Below are 19,419 nucleotides of genomic sequence, written 5' to 3' on the forward strand. Positions count from 1 at the left end.
CTGGTCCATCCCAGCACTAGAAAAGGGGCACCACACACACACACACACACACACACACACACACACACACACACACACATAAATCTCTGGATTTCTGAGGCAACATATAACTAATTTGGGCATGCTCCTCATACCTGTTTACCAAGTAACCCAAAAGTTTGCCAGTTTTCAGTGGGGGCCAGAATAAAAATGCTTTGTAGCTTGCCCTGGGTGCTATGCAAGCTGCTATGCTGCTTGAGTTACATGACAAAGATTCAGTGGCGTTTGATGCAATGGTAACAGATGAGCATACTGCATGGTATCTTTTGCAGACTCCTTCTCTGTAAGCCAATAACAGTACAAACCTTTAGGATTTCGGAACAAGCTTCCCATCCTCTGCACATCTCCAGAGGATGAGAAAGCCATTTTTGGAAAAATAGTTTCTGGCTTTCTAAAGGCCCTAGTAGAGGCTGAGTACTCGACCGTGAGCACCAAGTTACCAAGGGACCTGATCTATGACCAAAACTGGCTCTGGATTAGCAACAAAAGAATTTTCCATGCAATTTGGAAGCAGAAATGTAGCAAAAGTTATAGACATTGTTACTGATCTGTTGACTCCATTGTTGGTATGATCAATGGCCAGGACTGAAGCTTTTGTAGTTTTTGTTCCACGTCGTCCTTCAGCTTCTCCAAGTCCTGAATCAGGTGTGTATGTCACTCCAGGGTGAAGGATGTTGGCTTCTCCAGGCCACACTTGTGCTCAAAGTTGGAGGAGAAATGCAAACAAGGGTTCTAGTTTATCTGCTTGAATTCCATGTTGTCCTCATCTTCCCCAGCTTCACATTCAGCTTTTCTTCCCAAACGCCTGCCCTGCTAGCCTACTTTAGGCCACCACAAGACAGAGAGGTAACGTCTTTTCAGAAAATTCTACCTTAATTCCCACATTAACTGTATAAATTTTAATTCCTATGGAAGTCTTATTCCTTTTTTCTCCTAGTGGTTCTGCTTCATTGAATAAACCCTAATTGAAACACTACCATTTTACTTTCAAACTTTATATATCTTTTTAAAAAAACTTATTTAATTCAAGTACAATTAACAGACACCGTTATATTATTTATAGGTGTACAATATAATGATTCAACAATTTTATGTGTTACTTAGTGCTCATCACCATAAGTGTACTCTTAATCCCCTTTACCCATTTCAGCATCTGCCCACCTGCCTCTCCTGTGGCAACCACCATTTGGTTCTCAATGTTTAAGAATCTGGGTCTTTTTAATATCTTTTTTTCATTCATTTTGTTTCTTAAATTCCACATGAGTGAAATCATACGGTATTTGTATTTCTCTGACTTATTTTGCTTAGCATTATACCCTCTAGATCCATCCATATTGTTGCAAATGGCAAGATTTCATTCTATTTTTATGGCTAAGTAGTATCCCATTATATATATTTATATAAATATTATATATATAAATCTGCCCTTCAAACAATATGAATTGGACTTGCTAAATGGGAAGTTGAAGGGTGAAGCCATTTATTACTGAGACCACTCCTGCTTTTGAAACCTGACTGGATTGAAAGGAAGCCTACAAACTTGAATGGCCTAGCTCTGGGAGACATTTTCATATGATACAGCGCTAAGCTGAAGAACCAACCAGTCGTTAGAGGGTTCCCAGACCACTGCGGAGGGGCAGAGGGCTGGAGGTCAAAGTAATTGCCAATGGCCAAGGATTTAATCTATATAACGAAGCCTCCATAAACACCCCAAAAGAACAGGGTTTGTAGAGCCTGTGGGGTTGGTGAACACTTGGCGATGCTGGGAGAGTGGTTTACCTCAAGAAGGCATGGAAGCTCATTCCCCTTATTCCATGCGTCTTTTCCTTCTGGTTGCTCTTGAGGTATGTCCTTTCATAATAAACTGGTTATCTAGTAAATAAACGATTTCTCTGAGTTCTGTGAGCTGCTCTAGCAAACTAATTGAACCCAACGAGGGGGATCTTGGGAACCTCTGATTTACAGCCAGTCAGAAGTACTGGTAGAAGTTTGGGTTTGTGACTGGTATCTGACTAGGAGGGTGGAAGCAGTAGTTTTGAAGCAACCTTTAACCTGTACAATCTGATGTTATGTCCAGGAAGATAGTGTCAGAACTGAGATGAATTGAGTTGAATTCTTTGTGGTGTGTGGGAACCCCTTCCCTGTCCCACCACACACACACACACACACACACACACACACACACACACACACACACACAGACGGTGCAGATGGTGGAACTGGGTCCCGGAACCTAATACATTGGTTTTTTTTGTCTTGTTTTGTTGTTGTTGTTGTTGTTTTTTATTAAGAATTCACTCTCCAATTTATTCTTCCCTTTTTTTTTTTTTAACATTTGTTTATTTTTGAGACAGAGAGAGACACAGCATGAACGGGGGAGGGTCAGAGAGAGAGAGGGACACAGAATCTGAAACAGGCTCCAGGCTCCGAGCTGTCAGCACAGAGCCCGATGCGGGGCTCGAACTCACAGACCGCGAGATCATGACCTGAGCCGAAGTCGGACGCCCAACCGACTGAGCCACCCAGGTGCCCCTATTCTTCCTCTTTTAAAAATAATTTGTCATTTGTTCCTCTGGTTGCTTTTAAGATTTCTCTGTCTTTGACGTTTAGTGACTGGCTGCTCATATGCCTGGGGTTTTTTGTTTGTTTGTTTTTGTTTTTTAATCCTGCTTAGGTTCAGTGGACCTTCTTTAAACCTGTGGTTTAAGTACTTCTGACCCTCTTGGGATAGTCTTGACCAATATCTTGCCCATTAAAACTTTAGCCCCATTCTCTCTCTTCAACCTTTTTCAGATATTAGATCTTTTTACTGTGTTTCACAGGTCTCATACACTTTTTAGTATTTTTCTTATCCTTTTATTCCTTCTCTGCTGCAGTCTAGATACTTTATCTTGTTCTGTCTTCCAGTTTACTGATCTTCTCTTTCACCTTCTTGATGAGGGAGCATAAGGCAAGCTGACAGGTCACAAACACCCCCCTCCCTCCACGACCAGGTGGGTTTTGTGTGATATTCCTTGGGCACTCCTGGCTGCCCAAGAACAAAGAAAAGGGGAAAAACAAATGGTTAACTGATAAGGATCATAGTTCTGCAGGACCTAAGTTTCCATCACCCTTCCATAGTGAAGTGGGAAACAAAGGCAGGAGGAAATGGCAGATAGAACTCAATTTCCTTATAACCTGCAGCCCGTTGACAAATAAATACTTGAGGCTGGCAGAGTAAAATGTTTCTTCTGAAACCCCTTACTGTCTTAATGCTAATGCTTTGCTAGAGGGAAAAACAACCTTAACTTGACAATAGCCAGGCCTCCAGTATCCTGGGAGTCTTCTTTAGCGTATGAAAACCTCACTGGAAACTTCCCCTGGACTCTACCTCCCTTCCCCCCCCCCCCCCCCCCCATAAAACCAGTCTCTCCTCATGGTCCCAGGGCAGTTCTTCCTGCCCCTGCTTTAATAAAATCATCTTTTTGCACCAAAGACGGCTTCAAGAATTCTTTCTTGGCCATCAGCTCTGGACCCTATGAACCCCACTATCACCCCCCCAAAACCTCATCATTTTCATCTGTTCTTACACTCATCTATTGAATTCTTAATTTTAATTCATAAATGTTAGAATTTCTCTGGTTAAATTCTCAATCTCATCGTCTACTTTTCTGAATATATTAATCTTTTTTTAAGCCTGTGTCCAACGATTCCAACATCTGGACTACCTGTCTGTTAAAACTTGTGGCAATAATTTGAGGCTCTTTCTGAGGTCCTCTTGAGAGCAGTTTTTTCTTTCTGCTGAATAGTCAGATCACCTTATTTCCCTCAGGGACTGAAATGTTTTGAAGATGGGTTTTTGTCCTTACAAAGGCTTATTTATTTCTCATCCATTCTTACTTCTTAGGTATAACCCTTCTAGGGAACTAATTGGAATTTTAAGGTATTTACTGGTGATGAGGGAGCCAAAGGCAAGATGAGGGCAAAGCACAAGGCAACAACACCCCTTCCCCCAGGTGGGATGTGTGTGTCATTCCTCAGACACTCCCCAGCTGCCCAAGAACAAAGGAAATGGAAAAACCAATGGTTTACTGATAGAGATCGCAGTCAAGCTGGACAGGAGTCTCCGTCAGTTTACAAATGTCTTAGTAAATTACAACAACAACAAAAAAAGGCAATCTTATCAATAGCCTAATCTCCGGAAACCATAGACATTTTCTGAAGCCCTAACATCACCTTCCCCTCCATGATGATGTGGGGAACAAAAGCAAAACAAAACAAAACAAAAAAACCCAAAAAGCGTAGATAAAAGTAAGTGTCTTTATAAGCAGCAGCCCATTGACCAACATTTGAGGCTGGCAGAGTAAAACGTTCCTCCAGGAACTCCCTACTGTCTTAACGTTAATGCTTTGCTAGAGGGAAAAGTAACTTCACTTCAACCGTAGCCTCCAGTAGTTTAAGAGTCTTCTTTAGCATATGAAAGTCCTTTTGGAAACTTTCCCTTGCATTTAACGCCCCCACCTCCAACTCCCAAGCATATAATCAGTCACTCTTCATAACCCCAGTGCAGCTTTCTGACCACATGTCCTGTCCCCATGCTTTAATAAAATCACTTTTTTTTTTTTTTTTGCACCAAAGACGTCTCAAGAATTCTTCCTTGCCCATCCTGTTGTCTTGGGACCCCATCACTCCAAACCGCATCACCAGGACTTTTCCTCTTCAGCTGGCCCTGATTTCTAATTTTTGGCTCTCCAATTTCATGAGGCACTGTTAGCTCTTCAAAGCTTTTCAGACTCCTAGGCTGTCATTTTATATTTACTTTCTCAGTGCTTTGGACCCACAAATCTTATAAATTAGCAAATACCTCAAAGGGGGGAAATGCCATGGAACGTCAAAGCTTACGAATGTTAAGACTAACTGCACTGTACTGTTTTTTTGCTCCAGAAAATTATGGTGCATTGTATACTCTTTGATAACCTCAGCATGTTTTTTGTTTGGCAGTGGTGGTGGTGGGGCAGTGAGGGTGTTTTATTCAGCTTTCCTGGTTGCCTTCTGTGGCCAGTTTTATCTATGGCAATCTATACATCATTACTAGAAGAAGAATGTTCCTTGCTTGCTTTTTAAAAGAGTAATTTTTTCATTTTACCTTCAAAAGAGGTCTCATTTTTGCTTTTTCATTGTTTGCTTCACAGTGATATGCCCAAATTCGAAAGACCCCCAAGAACAAACCACCAGAGTCCAGAGTCAAAGCCAAGCGGCAAGGGTCGTTTATTGCAGGTTCGAACCCGGACCTCCGCGCACTCGTTACCAGTGACGCTAAGAGGTCCCGAGCGAGGATCTTACAGCTTCTTTTATAGACAAGCACAAACAAGTTAGGGATTTTTCGCGGCTACAGAGCTGTTATTGGTTGACATTTAAATTTGAACATTCAGCAGAACTTGATTGGTTCCCACCTTTAGGTCAGACCACAACCGGGCACGCCCTGGCTGGTTCCTGGAACGGCGGGGGTGGAGGGGTGGGAGGTCTTTTCTTTGCAGTTGTGAGTACACCTGGTAATTTTTCTCTTAGCCTTTCATTCCCCCCTCTCTTTGGTGCCTTAAGAGCCAATCTTGGATCTTGTGTGTCTGACTCAAATGTTTCGGTAATGATAGGTTGGTATTGGGTCCTAAGGACCATCAGTTGGATCGTGTTAACTCAGTCTTTGATAAAGGCAACTAGTTTATTAATAATATAAGGCCTGAAGGTGAGGAGGAGAAGGAGGAGTATAAGGGGCCCAGCTAGAGCAGAAAGCAGGGTGGCTAGCCATGGGGACTGATTGAACCAAGACTCAAACCAGCCTTGTTGTTATTCTCGTTCACGCTTCCGTTTGGCCAGGCCTTCTCTAACTTTAGCCATGGACTCTTGGACTACTCCGGTGTGGTTAGCATAAAAACAACATTCTTCTCTTAAGGCACATAAACCTCCCTGTTGGAGGAAGACTAGATCTAGCCCCCTTCGGTTCTGTAGGACCACTTCAGAAAGGGAGGTCAGAGATTTTTTGAGGTGCGAGATTGAGTCAAGTATGGCTATATTCTCATCAATGGCTTCCCTTAGGCTATTGAACCCCCGGTGCTGGATGGCTAGTGATGAGATCCCTGTTCCTGCCCCTATGGTACCGAGGCCAAATAAGGTGGCCAAGGTTATGGCCATAAAGGGTTCCTGTTTTGCTCTTATTGACTCTCTTGCTTTCGTCCCTTCTATCCACAGATCATATACAACATTTTCTCGGTGGTAAATAACCTTTGGAAATACTAATACCATGATACAATATTTGGCTGACGAATTAAAAACATTTCTGCTAACACATGGGGTGAGCCCTGTCTTAGAACAAATCCACCAACTGTCAGGAGCTGGAATTATCCATTTAGATTCATCTATAGAGTAATTATTCAGGGCACAGAGCTGGATATGGCTAGAGGGGACCTTTCCTATACAAGTCCCATTGCCGTGACCGCTTGCAATGTGAGGCCGGGGCCCTTTCGATTCCACTTGCAAGCTGCTGGCGACTCTTCTCCTGATTGTGAGAAAGGGGCAGCTAGACCTATGGCTTCGTAGAAGGGGGGTTTTATATCATAACATAGCCAGCAGGCCCTTGTTGCCTCAGGGTCCGATCGGTTTAAGGCCTCATACACTGCTGTTAGCAATTTCCATAGGGAGTCTATGCCTTCTGGGTTCTGATTTTCTTGGACAGCTTGTGCTTTTACTCCTGGGGTAAGGATGGGGGTCCTGCTGGAGGGAGTAGTGGAGATCTGCCTGGGGATAAGCTTATCTGTTTTTTTTTTTTTTTTTCAATACCTGATTTGGCCCCACTGGTTGTACAAGAGGGGAGACTTTTAATTTTATTTGAATGGCAGTCCCAAAGAGGGGATATTGATATAAGTAGAGTCCCCAAGTGAGTCCTGAGACCCATCGCCTGTCCTTTTTTCCTTCCTCTGTAAATCTTACACGAATAAGGTTACAGTTTTCATCATACCTGGTGCGGATACATGGTCGGACATAGGACATTTCAATAAATTGGGATTTACTTCCTACTTCCATTCCCCATAATTGGAGGTGACACAACTCCAGGCTGCGCAATAGAGGGTTTCAAACCCTCCACATGTGTGCCTCATCGCCCCCGTCCTAAATCCCGGACGTGCATAAAATCCATTTCTACTTATTGATACCCTCCTTTGCAGTTGCCTCCATTTACCTCCTTCCATTTCTTCTAATGGACTAATTTTTTCTAAATTAAAATATAAATCTGGCCACCAGGTATTTAATGGGGCAGTTCCTAGGATTTTGTTGTAGATTTCATGAGTCTCTAAGTTAGTAATTTCCCATGTCAAATTATAGGGGTTGTGGGGGTTTGGATTTACAGACAGAATTTGCAGAACATCAAGAGGAGGGCAAGTACCATAGTTACGGCTCAGTCCGTTGGCGGCGTAGGGTCAATTTTAAAGGATTGTCCTTAGTCCGATCAACAGTCCAGGTTGTCTTTGAAGGTCCGATGAGGTCTGAGAACGGGTCCACTGGTTTGGCGTGGGCGAAATGGATCCAGGTGGCGATTCTGTCCACTTTGATGGCAGTAGGCGTTGTCAGGATGACCTGGAAGGGTCCTTTCCACCTGGGCTCCAGAGTTCCCTGCCAATGACGTTTGATGAGGACCCAATCCCCTGGACGGAATTGATGTGGAATAGGCGGGGGTCCAGTCTCATACAGTTCCTTTAATTTGGGCCATACATCTTCATGGACCCTCTGCAAGGCTTGTAGGGAGAACAAGAATTCAAGACTATTACCGTCCTCAGCTTTGACAAGGTTATCTTTTAGGTTAGGGATGATGGGGGGTGGTCTACCATGTATTATTTCATAGGGTGTGAGTCCCAGTTTGTATGGGGAATTACGCACCCTGAACAGAGCGTAGGGGAGAAGGACCACCCAATTAGCGCCAGTCTCCATGGTCAATGTGGTTAGGGTCTCTTTTAATGTTCTGTTCATTCTCTCTACCTGTCCTGAGCTTTGGGGTCGGTATGCACAATGTAATTTCCAATCAGCCCCAAGTATGGAAGCCAGTCCCTGACTTACCTTAGAGACGAATGCAGGTCCATTGTCTGACCCTATCATTACTGGAAAACCATACCTGGGCAGGATTTCTTCTAGGATCTTTTTGGCTACAATCTGCACCGTTTCATTCTTGGTTGGAAAGGCTTCAGTCCATCCTGAAAAGGTATCTACAAAAACTAGCAAATACTTATATCCTTATTTTCCTGGTTTTACCTCAGTGAAATCTACTTCCCAATAGGTCCCCGGTCTATAGGTGCTCCCTCTTTGTCTTACCCCTGTTGTCTGAGGATTGCTACTCACGTTGTTGAGTTAGCACACTGTACATTTAGTGACTACTTGATCGACCTTATCAGAGACATTTCTGATTTTTAGTCCAGTCTGTCTCAGTAAGTCCAACATTCGCCGGGAACCTAAGTGGGTGCTGTGATGGATCCGCTCTAGAACTTGCCATCCTAGTTTATCTGGGAGTATAATGCTGCTTTTGGAGTCTCTCCACCAGCCATCTTTGATTTGGGTCATAAGAAGTTTACTCATCCATTGAATGTCGCTTTCTGAATACTCAGGGCTGGGGGGCAATTCCCGGGGTCCAGGGTCTGGCAGCTGTAGGGTCAGTAATTGCACTGGGGGCTGGGCTATGTTTTTTGCAGTCTGATCGGCCAAATTGTTGCCCCGGGAAACTGGGTCGGTTGTCTTCTGGTGTCCTGGGCAATGCACAATCGCTAGCTTTTTGGGTTCCCATAAGGCTGCTAGCAGGGCTAGAATCTCTTCTTTATTTTTGATGTCTTTCTTTTCAGCTGTGAGGAGCCCCCGTTCTCTGTATATCGCCCCATGTACATGAGCGGTGGCGAAGGCATATTGGCTATCAGTGTATGCGGTTAGCTTGCGGTCTCTTCCTAATTTTAGGGCCTGGGTTAAGGCTATTAGTTCAGCCTTCTGGGCTGAGGTTCCGGGGGGTAGGGCTTCTGCCCAAACCACCTCGGTTTCTGAAGTTACGGCCGCCCCCGCATACCTTTGTCCCTGGTGAACGAAGCTGCTTCCATCGGTGAACCAGATGGCGTCCGCATCCGATAATGGTTGGTCCTGCAAGTCCTCCTGGACCCCATAAACTTGAGCCACTATGTCGGTGCAGTCATGAAGTGGGGTTCCCATGTCTGGGTCTGGCAGCAGTGATGCTGGGTTCAGGGCCATTGGGGGGGTGAAGATGACCCTGAGGGGGTTCAACAGCAGTCCCTGGTAATGAGTGAGTTGGGCATTGCTCAGCCATCGGTCAGGCGGCTGCTTGAGGATGCCCTCGATGCCATGCGGGGTGGTGACTTGTAGCTCTTGGCCCATGGTCAGCTTATCAGCGTCCTTTACCATTAGGGCAGTGGCTGCAATCATCCGGAGACAGGGTGGCCATCCAGCGGCCACTGGATCTAGCTTTTTAGACAGATAGGCTACTGGCCTGCACCAAGGGCCCAAATGCTGAGTTAGCACCGCCTTAGCTATGCCTCGGTTTTCATCTACATATAGGTGGAAGGGTTTGGAGACATCGGGGAGTCCCAGGGCAGGTGCTGATAGCAGAGCAGTTTTGATTTGTTGGAAGGCCTGTTCGGCTTCTTCCGTCCAACTAAAGGGCTGTTGATCTTTTGTTGCCTGGTATAAAGGTTTTGCTAATTCAGCAAACCCTGGTATCCATAGTCTGCAGAACCCAGCCGACCCTAGGAATTCCCTCACCTGTCGTGGTGTCTGCGGTCTGGGAATACGAAGGACAGTCTCCTTCTGGGCATCCGTTAGCCAGCGCTGCCCCCCTCTCAGTAAGTAACCCAGGTAAGTTACCTCTGAATTGCAGATCTGAGCCTTCTTTGCTGAGGCGTGGTAGCCTAAGGTTCCCAGAGTTCGCAGGAGACCTTCGGTTCCCTGGATGCAGGCTTCAGGCGTCTCGGCAGCTATTAAGAGATCATCAACGTACTGTAGGAGAGTTATATTAGGGTGTTGTTGTCTGTACTCACTTAAATCTTCGTGTAGAACCTCATCGAACAGGGTCGGAGAGTTTTTGAATCCTTGTGGCACTCTGGTCCAAGTGAGCTGGCCATTTATGTCCCTGTCTGGATCTGTCCACTCGAATGCAAATAGCTCTTGACTTTTAGGCGCTAGTGGTAGGCTGAAAAAAGCATCTTTTAGATCCAGAACAGTATACTATTGGTTTTCTGGGCTGAGGGCGCTCAAGAGAGTATAGGGGTTAGGAACGGTTGGATGTATGTCTATCACCCGCTTATTGACTTCTCTCAGGTCCTGCACTGGTCTGTATTCCCCACTGTTGGGTTTGTGCACGGGCAGCAGGGGGATATTCCATGCTGAGTGGCAGGTCCATAGGACCCTGAAGTCAAGGAGGCGGCGGATATGCGGTGTGATGCTATTTTTGGCTTCTGTGGGCATGGGGTATTGGCGCACGCGGACGGGGTCCGTCCTGGGCTTGACCTCTATAAATAGGGCTGGGTGATGTTTTGCTAGCCCCATACCACCCGTTTCTGCCCACGCGTCTGGGAAGCATTGAAGCCAGGGCTCGATGCCCTGATCCAGAGGAGTGGGTTCCTGATGGAGCCTATATTCATCTTCTAGTTTCACAGTGAGTAGAGATACGGGTTGGTTGTGGAAGTCAGTCACTGTGGGTCCCCCCGGTTGGAAATGAATTTGGGCCCCCATTTTGGTAAGCAAATCTCTCCCCAACAGGGGGCAGGGGCTGTCGGGAATGACCAGGAAGGAGTGAGTTACCTTCCCAGTTCCTAAGTCCACAGTCCTCTGAGTTGTCCAGGGGTACTTCTTTATTCCGGTGGCCCCTTGTACCCAGGATGATTTTTCAGATACTTTTCCATGGGGCTTGACCAGAACTGAGTGCTGTGCCCCGGTATCAACTAGGAACTGGACCGGGGTCCCCTCCACTTGCAATGTTACCCTAGGTTCGGGGAGGGGATCCGAACCCCGTCCTCCCTATTCTGTATCTTGGGTAAACAGTATGGGGGCTATTTTAGGCTGCCATTGTCCTTGGCTGGGGCGGGGTTGTTTCTTCTTGGGGCATTCTCATATCCAATGGCCTTTTTCTTTACAATAGGCGCATTGATCTTTATCTAAGTGCCGCCTGGGAGGGCGTGTTGTTTGAGTGCCTTCTGGGGGTGGCTGTTCTTTCTGGACTATAGCGGCCAGGACTTTAGTCATTTTCTCTGTGGCCTTGATCTGTCTCTCTTCTGGAGCGTCCCTGTTGTTGTAGACCCGTTGTGCTATATGGAGCAGATCCTGGATCTGTTTACCTTCTAAATCCTCTAGCCTTTGGAGTTTTTTCTTAATGTCAGGAGCTGCTTGATTTACAAAGGACATAACGACAGCAGCCTGGTTCCCAGGGACTTCTGGATCCATGGGGGTAAACTGCCTAAAGGCTTCCATTAATCTAAGTAAGCAGCTGGACTCTCTGCCTTACCCTGTACGACCGAATATACCTTAGCCAAATTGGTGGGCTTGCAAGCTGCAGCCCGGAGACCCGCTATCAGAGTCTGGTGATAAATGAGTAGCCTTCCCCTACCTTCTGCTGTTTTGTAGTCCCATTCGTCCTGTGGAGGTCTGGTTAGGGGGAAAGCCGCATTAATGAGGTCAGGGTTAGATGTCAGCTGACCGTCATCTCCGGGAACCAGCTTTCTTGCTTCTAATTGGATCCCCTCTCGCTCCTCTGTAGTGAACAGGATGCGGAGGAGCTGCTGACAGTCATCCCAGGTGGGCTGGTGGGTGAACATGACACTGTCTAAAAGAGCTATTAGGTCTTTAGTATTATCAGAGAATCGAGCATTCTGTGTTTTCCAGTTGTAAAGGTCACTGGTGGAAAAGGGCCAATACTGGAGTCGGGGGTTGCCTGTTTCATCAGGGGGTCCTATTTCCCGCAGGGGTAGGGCCACAGTGGAGTCGGGGAGGCGAGGGTTTGGCTCACACTGGGTGCGCCCGCGGGTTTGGCCGGCTGGCCCCTCGCGGTTGGTTTCATTTTCAATGGGGCCTGGCGCAGCTGCTGCCTCCCGTCCTCCTGGTTCCAGCGTAGCTGCCACTTCCTGTCCTCCCGGTTCCCCTAGGGGGGCAACTAGCAGGGCGACTGGTGGGGCAGCTGCTGCAGGCAGGGCCTGGGGTACGAGGGGAGGGGGATGATAGGGTGGAGGGTCTAGGGATAGTAGGTCTTGACTATCGGGCAATATGGGATACAAGGGCGCGGCTGGCGTCCTTGATTTTGGGGAATCTGCAGGCTGCATGGCAAGGACCTTACACATTCCCGAGGATAGGAAGGGGGCCAACCAAGGGGGTGGATTTTCCACTAAATTCCACCATACAAGAATGTAGGGAATCTGATCCTGGTGTCCCTCGCGACCCGGTAGAAAAATCTTTGATTTCACCTTAGCAATTATAGGGAGGCAGAAAGTTCCTTCGGTTGGCCATCCAACACCGAAGGTTGGCCATTCAGAGTGGCAGAGGGTTATTAATTTTCCCCGCCGGATGTCTAAACTCAAATTCTGTCCTCTGGTTCTAACATCCCTGAAGTTAGCAACGAGGAGAGAAAGAGGAGTGCTTTGAGATTGGCCCACCTGTATCCTGGAGGTGGAGGAAAGGATTAAAAGGAGAAACAGTAAAGTTATGAGGATTTCTGGCTGGGCCAGGCCAGGTCACCTGTGAAAGAGAAGGAGTTTAACACTTAAAGGTTATAGACTAGAGAACACAACACTTAGATCGCTAGCGCATTTTGGGTGTCCGCCACCCGAACAGAAGAATTCTGATGGGCCCAAAAAGGTGCCCCAGACGGGTGCCAGTGGACGTCTCCGACTGGACCCGACCGACTGCCCTATAGCGTGTCCACCAGGGCTGTGTCAGTCACCGATACAGATCCTGCGCGGGAGAGCCAGAAATGAACAAACAGAAACGGACAGAGCCGGCTCACTTACCGATCGGTCTCAGGGACGACCCATTGATTTGGGGTCTGGTGGGCTTGGGGGGATCCCGGACGAGCCCCCAAGTGATATGCCCAAATTCGAAAGACCCCCAAGAACAAACCACCAGAGTCCAGAGTCAAAGCCAAGCGGCAAGGGTCGTTTATTGCAGGTTCGAACCCGGACCTCCGTGCACTCGTTACCAGTGACACTAAGAGGTCCCGAGTGAGGATCTTACAGCTTCTTTTATAGACAGGCACAAACAAATTAGGGATTTTTCGCGGTTACAGAGCTGTTATTGGTTGACATTTAAATTTGAACATTCAGCAGAACTTGATTGGTTCCCGCCTTTTTTTCAAACCACTCAGCAGAACTTGATTGGTTCCCGCCTTTAGGTCAGACCACAACCGGGCACGCCCTGGCTGGTTCCGGGAACGGCGGGGGTGGGGGGGTGGGAGGTCTTTTCTTTGCAGTTGTGAGTACACCTGGTAATTTTTCTCTTAGCCTCTCAACAGAAGTATGTGGACTCAGAATGCACATAATTACCAATAGTGCAATGCTGGTTTTTGATCAGTTTTAATTACAAGGCCAGAACAAATTCTCAGTGAGTACTTTTACATTTTTAAATCAACAGGTGTCCTTGGTGATAAATGCAAACTGATGAGAGACCATCATGCAAATTTACATTCAACTTTAATGGCTTAACTGTTCAACATTTTAAATTGCCATTTAATTTCAATGCCAGTAATTCTTGATTTCATACGCTATACCTGGCCAGGAAGAGAACAGATAATTGAAGACCACAGATAATCCAGTATCTCTTTTTTGGCCACTGATTTTAAATTTTCTCTCCAAACTCAATTTTCTTACACAAAGAGTTTATTGTACGTAAATATTTTTCATGTTCCAGAGGACACATAAACACATAAGAAAATTTCCACAGACAAAAGAGAGCCCAAAGAGAAAAGCAGGGGTCATAAAAAAAAATCTAAAACTGAAAAATGAAGGGGAAATTTCTGAGTGGCTACTATGCACCAGGCACTTAAAATGTATTTTTAATACCAACAACAGCCCTGTGAGGAAGATATGTCCATTTACATAGTAGAAAACAAGACTCAACGAAATTAAGAAACTTGTTCAGAGACATCCAAAGGGTGACATTCCTAGATAAAACAAAGTAAATCACTACTTCCTACTAATAGGATGATAACAACTTTTTCTTTATTCTGAATGGAAAAAAATAAAGAACATTCACCAAGGTTTTGAGCAAATTAAAAAGGCAGTTTTTGAACATTTGGTTATTTTTGCACTTATTTTTTCTTTGAAATTTTTACTGAGATGATTTTAATTTCTCATTCAGTTTGAATAAATAATATCGAGACGTCCAAGTCCCTGGTACATGTTTTCCTCCAATGACATCCTCTTACAAAACTGTCTTACAATATTGCATCCAGGCTAATCACAATGCAATCCATCAATCTTACTCGCATTTCTCCAGTTTTACTTGTGCTCATTTGTGTATGGGTGTTTGTGTATATTTGGTTCTGTATCATTTTATCACATATGTCATAGTCCGTATAGCCACCACCACAGGTAAAATACAGTTCCATCACCACCTGGACCCCTCAAGTGATCCTGTTATGACCATACCCACCTCCTTTCCACTCTTCCTCCTAAGTCCCTAAGCCTTGGTAACTTCTATTCTGTTCTACATTCCTAAAATTGCATCATTTCAAATATGTTACAGAAGGGAAATGATATAGTATATAATCTTTTGGTACTGACTTTTCATTCAGCATAATTTCCTGGAGATACACCTAGCTGTCATGTGTTCATTTCTTTTTAATGCTAAGTAGTATTCCATATTTGGGATTTGCCAGCTTGTTTTACCATTCACCCACTGAAGGACATCTTAGCTGGTTCCAGGTTTTGGCTTTTATGAATAAAACTTACAGACATTCATGTATGGGTTTTTGTATGAACATAAGTTTTTAATTTTCTGGGATAAATGCCCAACAGTATTTGCTAGGCCATATGGTAATTGCATGTTTAGTTTTAAAAGAAACTGGCCAACTGTTTTCCAGAATGGCTATATTATTTTACATTCCCAACAACAACGTAGGACTGGTTTAGTATGTCCACATCCTCGGCATTTGGTGTTGTCACTGGTTTTTATTGTAGTTATTCTGATACAGTGTAGTGGTACCTCATTGTGGTTTCAATTTGCATTTCCCTGATAGCTAATGATGTTGTCTTTTCATGCTTTTTGCACTTGTTTTAATTCAATTAAGCACTGAGATGTGCATTATTGGTGATTGGAAGAATAAAAAAAAAACAATTTTTAAAAATCCATCCTCCTATTGTCTCCTCCATTGAGACTCCAGTTCCTTTTGATTAAATTTCTCGTCCAAAATCCAAGAGACCATCACTAAATCTCCTTATTCAGAACTGTAGTTATTATAGGGGCGCCTGGGTGGCTCTGTCGGTTAAGTGTCCGACTTCGGCTCAGGTCATGATCTCGAGGTCCATGAGTTCAAGCCCCGTGTCAGGCTCTGTGCTGACAGCTCGCAGCCTGGAGCCTGTTTTTCGATTCTGTGTCTCCCTCTCTCTCTGACCCTCCCCCATTCATGCTCTGTCTCTGTCTCAAAAATAAATAAACATTAAAAAAAATTTTTTTTAAAGAACTGTAGTTATTATAAAGATACTGAAATGGATATTCATTTATATACTTCCTTTGAAAGCCTTTTTAATATGAAAAATTCCATATAATTAAGTGAATAGTATAATGAATTCTCATGTACCCATCATGCTCAGCTTTAGTAATTGCCAAAATTTTGCCATCTATCGTCTCTTTCCCAATTTTTATCATTTTTGCCAGAGTATTTTATTTTAATTAAAAAAATTTTTTTTTTGTTAGAGGGAGCGAGTGAGTGCACCTGAGTGGGGGAGGAGCAGAGGGAGAGAGAGACTCTCAAGCAGGGTCCGTGCTCAGTGTGGAGCTTGACCCCATGACCCCAGGATCATGACTTAAGTCAAAATAAAACTCAGACACAGGGTGCCTGGGTGGCTCAGTCAGGTGTGTCTGACTCTTGATTTCAGATTGGGTTATGATCTCAAGGTCATGGGACTGAGGCCTGCGTGGAGCCCCACGTTGTGCTCATAGCTCAGAGCCTGCTTGGGATTCTCTCTCTCCCTCTCTCACTGCCCCTACCCCTGCTTGCAAGCACTCTCTCTCTCTCTCCAAATAAATATTTAAAAATAAATAAATAAAAGTAAAACCAAAAAAAAAAGGTTTGGACATTCAACTGGCTGAGCCACGAAGGTGCTGTTTACCAGAGTATTTTAAACCAAATCCTTGCCATATAACTCCACCCATGAATTAATACTTTTCCTCATGAGGTCAAGTCATAAGATTGTTTAAGCTAGAGAACATAAGTAGAATATAGGGCAAAGGTTCACATGCTTTCTTCTTGCACTGATGAAAAAAAAACCTGTGCTTTCAGAACATGATCAATCAGGCAGGTATATTTCTTGGAAAGTCTCATTGAGTTATATTTAACATAGTTACTCTTTTTCTAGACTATACAACCCTGTTCTATATATATAGGTAGATTAACCTTTTTACTATGGTCTTGATAAAATGAAAAAGATGTTTCCTTATTAAATGGAAAATCATAGGAGATAAACATATGCATCTACTCTATGTATAGGGCTCTGACTTTAAACCCTCATTTTTTTTCCTCCCATAAAAAATGACTTTTAAGTTTATGCCTGAGTTAACTTTTGTAAAGATGTCCACTTCTACTACAAGCTCAGCTGTTCTTGGAACATTTCTGCTTCTCTGTGATACTATAGATGACAATGAGGTCATTTCACAATTGCTTCTTTTCTGGAGAACACAGCTGGTTCGGTCTGGTCAGCAAGATTCTCGTTGCTGCATTTCCTGAGTCACCACAGTATTTCAATTGACCCCTTTCCAGAACAGATTACATCCATGTCATATCCTTCCACAATAAAACATCTATAATCAAATGACTACAGTGGCTATTGAGTGGTATGCCCTTTACTCTGGTCCAGAATTGTTTGGGTTCATAACTTTTTTTTTTCTTTAAAAAAAAAATTTTTTTTTTTACATTTATTTATTTTTGAGAGACAGAGAAATAGAGCATATGTGGGGAGGGGCAGAGAGAGAAGGAGATAAAATCCAAAGCACAGAGCCCGATGAGGGGCTCGAACTCACAAACCATGAGATCATGACCTGAGCTAAAGTCGGATGCTTAACCAACTGAGCCACCCAGGCACCCCAGTTCATAACTTTTCAATAAATATTATCAAACTGAAATTTTAAACTCAGATTTTCTTAAACCAAGCATAAGCAATGACTGATTTTTGTCTTCCAGCTGCTCCTTACCAAGAGTACTGCATTATTTGTGGCAGAATTCCTTCTGATTTTGTACAGATCATACCAATTTATGAGTTACTTTAGCTCTGTTTTTTGTGGAGTTGGTTTTGGTTTTGATTGTTAAGAGTCACTTTAGCTTCTTTTTCCCAGACACGTTTACACATTTTATTGAACAATCTGTGGTATATTTTAGGATGTGCTGAACAGAGGCAGGCAAGTATGAAACCTAATTTCAAGATCCCTCTAAACAGTCTCCCATGGTACACATACTTTTCCTCCACAGAAAAGGGAAACTCAGCACAATTATAAATTTACTCTTAAGTGTGATTATTTGATTAAGAGCTATTTCTCTACATTCATTGCTCTATCCCTAGAGCCTACTGCACTGCTGGCTCTCAGCGGGTACTTATGTCAGTTATGAATTTATTGCCTTTCAGCTCCAAATTCACCCATCATTGTCTTCTCCAAGATAATGGGAGCGGGCCCTGCAAATAGTATTCCTTTGCCAACTAGGATGACGTTAAGCTTTGTCAATAAAAAGTTTGTAAGAGACACTTGAAGAGGAAGAGGTTTTTCCTCCTGGTATGATGTACTTCTCTTGTCAGCACCCTGCAGCTCACTCTTTTCCCACTGTCCAGGCCCCTGCAGTAAACAAAGCTCCTCCAGAATCCAAAAACTGTGATACAACTGGCTTACCTAGTTCCTGACTCCTGCAGTGTGGGGTGGCCAATGGGGCCAGGGCCTGCAGCTTCCCCCAGCACTACTTAAGGGAGTGACACAGGACACTTCCCTGTGAACAACATCCCTGTCATCTCTTCAGGTGGCTTTGTGGCAACTTCTGAAGTGTGGCATTCCCCTTAAGGACAGCTTCCTGTGGCTCCTCAAAGGCAGATTTCTAGCAAGTTCCGCTGGCATGGCACCAGAGCGACTTCTCTGCCATCTGTGAGCCATAGCTATGCACTTCCCCACAAGGTCTGGATCTCAGTCCTGTAAGCCTCTTCCTCAGAGGTTCCATCTCAAACCCAGGGTTATGGCTGTTCCTTAAATCCACTATTCCCATGTTGTAGAGACTTCTCTTTTCCTTTAACTAGCTAATTCCTCAATTCTCAAATTCCCTGTTACAGTTAATAATTCTTTACGTTAGAATTTCTCTGTTCCATTTACCATGTAAAGTGTCTACTGATTGGACCCTACCTGATAAAGTGCTCAAAACCACCTATTGAAAGAAGAACAGAAAAAAAAAAAAAATTAAGAGGGAGAGCATAAGAAATTTAAAAGACCCCCAAATTATTATTGTCATATCCCCAAACCAGTTGTATATTTATTTGCTATTATTTGGAGTTAGAAATGTATGATCCTGTGTCATTGGAAAAATTATTTTCCAATAATTCATCCACTCTGTGTACTCCATCACTAAAAATTTATTGAGCAACTAGTTTGCTGAGCATATGCCAATACATTTCTTGGGATAATGAGAGAGTTGGTAAGTCTACAAAGAGAATCCAGACTATAAAACCCACAGAAATTTCCTTGAATATCAAGATTTCAGGAAACTAGATTTAAGACTGCCTTTAAATCAGACTACACAATATTTCCTGTTCTCTCCCTCCAACTCCCACCAATAAATAAATGAATGGGCAAATAATATGGTAAGTAATTTAATTCCTGTTCTTTAAAATCTCACTGTCAGGAAATGTGGTTAATGTCTAAATTAAATTCCTCACCCCTCCTTTTCTTCTCCTTTCCTTGACCTAGGGCATCCTTCACCAGTTATACACAGTACTTTAAGTTATTAAATAACTCCTTGAGCTTCTGTAGTTCAAGTTAAATATTCCATGTACTTTATTTTTTCCCCATAGTTTGAGTCTTTTTAAATTGTCTTCCTGAGCACTTTCCATGTTGATTACATGTGTCTTAGTTCAGGCTGCTATAACAAATACCACAGACTGGGTGGCTTAAACATGAAACATTAATTTTTCACAG

At 44.0% G+C, this 19,419-nt stretch overlaps 1 protein-coding gene across 1 annotated transcript; it reads right to left on the bottom strand.

Moving 5' to 3' along the window:
- Nucleotides 1-5,262: 5,262 nt before the first annotated feature.
- On the bottom strand, nt 5,263-11,493 carry LOC131515253 (uncharacterized). The gene is given in 2 exon segments (XM_058736033.1): nt 5,263-11,070; nt 11,194-11,493. Coding segments are annotated over 2 exon segments (3,912 nt in total). The 3' UTR covers nt 5,263-7,458.
- Between the last annotated feature and the right edge of the window lie 7,926 nt (nt 11,494-19,419).

Source organism: Neofelis nebulosa, chromosome 1 (genome assembly GCF_028018385.1).
Source record: "Neofelis nebulosa isolate mNeoNeb1 chromosome 1, mNeoNeb1.pri, whole genome shotgun sequence".
Classification (NCBI taxonomy): domain Eukaryota; kingdom Metazoa; phylum Chordata; class Mammalia; order Carnivora; family Felidae; genus Neofelis; species Neofelis nebulosa.